Genomic DNA, 3,116 nt, shown 5'->3' with positions numbered 1-3,116 from the left:
CTGCCTCTGCCTCGAGTGCTGGGATTAAAGGCGTGCACTACTACCACCCGGCAATTTTATTTATTTATTTGTGTGTGTATGTATGCGTGTATTCGTGTGCATGCTTGTGAATGTCATTTGTGCATGTGTGGAAGATAGCTATCACGCATCCTCTATTTCTGTACCCTTAGACAAGGTCACTCACTGAACTTGAAGCTCCCTGTACTTTTGGCTAGGATGGTGACCAGCAGTTGTCCTGTCTGTGCCCTCCACTGGTAGCATTATAGCATCATATGATGTGTGATTGTGCAATCATACGCAGCTTTTCACATGGGTGCTGGAGCACAACAAGCGCTCTTATTCACTGAGTTATCTCCCAGTCCCTGATCTCTTTTCGTTTCTGAAGACAAGAAGCTGGAAACCGGTTTTCTAGAGACTCCTAAATGCTCTCCTCTGTGCTGTTCATTTTCCTTCTGTCTCACGGCACAGCGCTCGTATTATGTTTTTCCTACAACAGCGCACCACAGCTGGAAAACACTGGTTTGTCTCTCTCTATCTACAAGATAACTTACAAGTTAACTTATCTGGACTAAAAGACAACATCCAGCTGGAACCCTGTGCCTTCTGACTGACTTTGAAATGCTATCCGTCATCTTTAATCTTATGTTTTCTTCAGAATCTTTTTGTTTTCACAGCGCTAGAGAGGGAACTTCACACATGCTAGGCAGGTACCCCAGCACTGAGCTACACTTAATTTCTAGGTTTATTTGGGAAACATCTGGACCCTCCTCAGACCTTTTTCTTCCTGTGTGTGTACATACATGTTCCTATGTGCGTGTGGAGGCCAGAGGTTATGTGCAGTTTCTTTCTCAGTTGCTTCCCACATTATTTTCGAGATGTGGTCTCTCCCTAACTTTAGCTCTCACCAGCTGTCTAGGCCAGAAGCTCCAGGGCTCCTCCTCCAGGCCAGCACAGGGTCTCAGGCACTTTTATGCTGGTGCTGGGATTCCAAATTCAGACCTGGCAAGAACCTTACCCATAGAACAATATCTCTTTGGATCCTCTTTTTTTGTTTTTGTTTTTGTGTTTGTTTGTTTGTTTATTTATTTATTTATTTATTTATTTATTTATTTATTTATTTATTTATTATGTATATAGTGTTCTGCCAGCATGTATCCCTGCAGCCCAGAAGAGGGCACCAGATCTCCTTACGGATGGTTGTGAGCCACCATGTGGGTGCTGGGAATTGAACTCAGGACCTCTGGAAGAGCAGTCAGTGCTCTTAACCTCTGAGCCATCTCTCCAGCCCCCTTGTTTTTGTTTTTTGTTTTGTTTGTGTGTTGTTTTATTTGATTGTTTGTTTTTTAATGCTCATATATTTCAGCCCCTTGCTACTTTGTTTGTTTGTTTTCTGAGACAGGGTTTTTCTGACTGTCCTGGAACTCTCTTCGTCGACCAGGCTGGCCTTGAACTCACAGAGATCCACTTGTCTCTGCCCTCTAGTGCTATGATTAAAGACTTGCATCACCACCTCGCTTGTTATTTCTTTCTAGCCTGTGGTAATAAATGTTTTGATTATTTAAGTGTGTTAGCTGGAATATAACTTTATAGAGAAACTCTGTCACACATGACTAAGCAGAACATAGGTGCTAAAAGAGAAAGGTTTCCTCTTCTTTTTCTTATTAAAGCCATTTTTATGTGCATATGTCCCACAATTGAAGAAACAATAATAACAATACCTAGTATTTCTTTAATTTTTTTGCTTATTCTTTGACAATTTCCTATCCATTCTGCCTGAATGTTTTTTTCAGACAGGGTCACTATGTAGCTTAGGCTATCCCTCACACTTGGGAAGCTCCAATACTCACTGTATGCACTTCCTCAGGTCTTTTCCAGTGGAGTTCCAGTTGAAGATTCATTGTCGTGTTCTGTCTGTAGGTCTCTCCTCCAGGCTGTTGGGCGGTGCCTCCAATTGCTTGTCATAATATGCCAGAGTTACCTTATGAGCACTACAAGTGCACTAGCTGGGCACTCCCTCTGGGTGTCTTGCTTATTCCCTTGTGAGACAATGGAGACAAGAAAAACAATTTTTTTTAACCTTGTGATAACCAATCAGATTTGCTTGGTTAGCAGCTGTTTCCCATTCATTCTTGTAGTATAGGAAAGATTTGAATTGGTGTCCTTAGAACTCTGTCTAGCTCACTTTAAAACTGCAACTTTTAAATGTACATAATTGAAAACATATTTAAGCATGGCATAGCAGTTGGAAAATACTGGTCCCCTTCCCCCTCCCCAGGGTCTCACTATGTATCTCTGGCTGTTCAGGAACTCCTATGTAAACCAGGCTGGCCTCAAACTTGCAGAGGTCCGCCTATCTACTTCTGCCTCCCCCGTGCTGGGATTAAAGGCCTGTGCCACTATGCCTGGTTTAATACATTATATTTTCATTCCATTTGGGGGCACAGATTCCAGCAGATGTGTAGGTCAGAGGACAAGTTGTAGGAGTTGGTCCTCTCCTACCGTGTGGATTCCAGGGATTACACTCAGGTCATCAGGCTTGGCAGCAAGCACCTTTACCTGCTGAGCCTGACTCCCTGATAGATTACGTCAGGCCAGAAAGCCCTATTCACAGCCTTTCCCTTCTTTCCTGGAAGACAGTGAGGATCTGTTTCATGCAAGAAGCCTTCATGTCTGTTTTTTATGCCCCACAGATGCTCTGAAAGGGATGCCCAGCTGGGCCTCTGTGTACATTCCAATGAGGCTGTACCTGCTGCTCCAGGTAGGTCCTGTTTATCTGCTTTTGAAACAGACTATTAGCATGTAGGCCATGGTGGCCTCAAACTCTGAATCTTCCTGCCTCTTGTCTTCCAAGTACTGCGACTACAGTCCGGGTACACCGTCCACCATCACACCTAGCTTTATGGACCACAGTCCGAGTACACCGTCACGCCTAGCTTTATGGACCACAGTCCGGGTACACCGTCCAGTCCGGGTACACCATCACACCTAGCTTTGTGAACCACAGTCTGGGTACACTGTCATGCCTAGCTTTGTGGACCACAGTCCGGGTACACCATCACACCTAGCTTTATGGACCACAGTCCGGGTACACCGTCCAGTCCGGGTACACCATCACA

General features: G+C 44.4%; 1 protein-coding gene across 1 annotated transcript in view; it reads left to right on the top strand.

Moving 5' to 3' along the window:
* The window catches only part of Lrp4 (LDL receptor related protein 4), a 54,866-nt gene that overhangs the window by 43,651 nt on the left and 8,099 nt on the right, over positions 1-3,116 (top strand). The window contains exon 35 of the mRNA XM_005364160.3: positions 2,691-2,758. Coding sequence (XP_005364217.1) covers positions 2,691-2,758 — 68 coding nt within the window. The remainder of the gene's footprint in view (positions 1-2,690; positions 2,759-3,116) is intronic.

Source organism: Microtus ochrogaster, assembly GCF_000317375.1.
Source record: "Microtus ochrogaster isolate Prairie Vole_2 chromosome 14 unlocalized genomic scaffold, MicOch1.0 chr14_random_1, whole genome shotgun sequence".
NCBI classification, from domain to species: Eukaryota; Metazoa; Chordata; class Mammalia; order Rodentia; family Cricetidae; genus Microtus; species Microtus ochrogaster.
The sequence above is the reverse complement of the archived record's forward strand: the minus strand, read 5'-3'. Positions and strand labels throughout refer to the sequence as shown.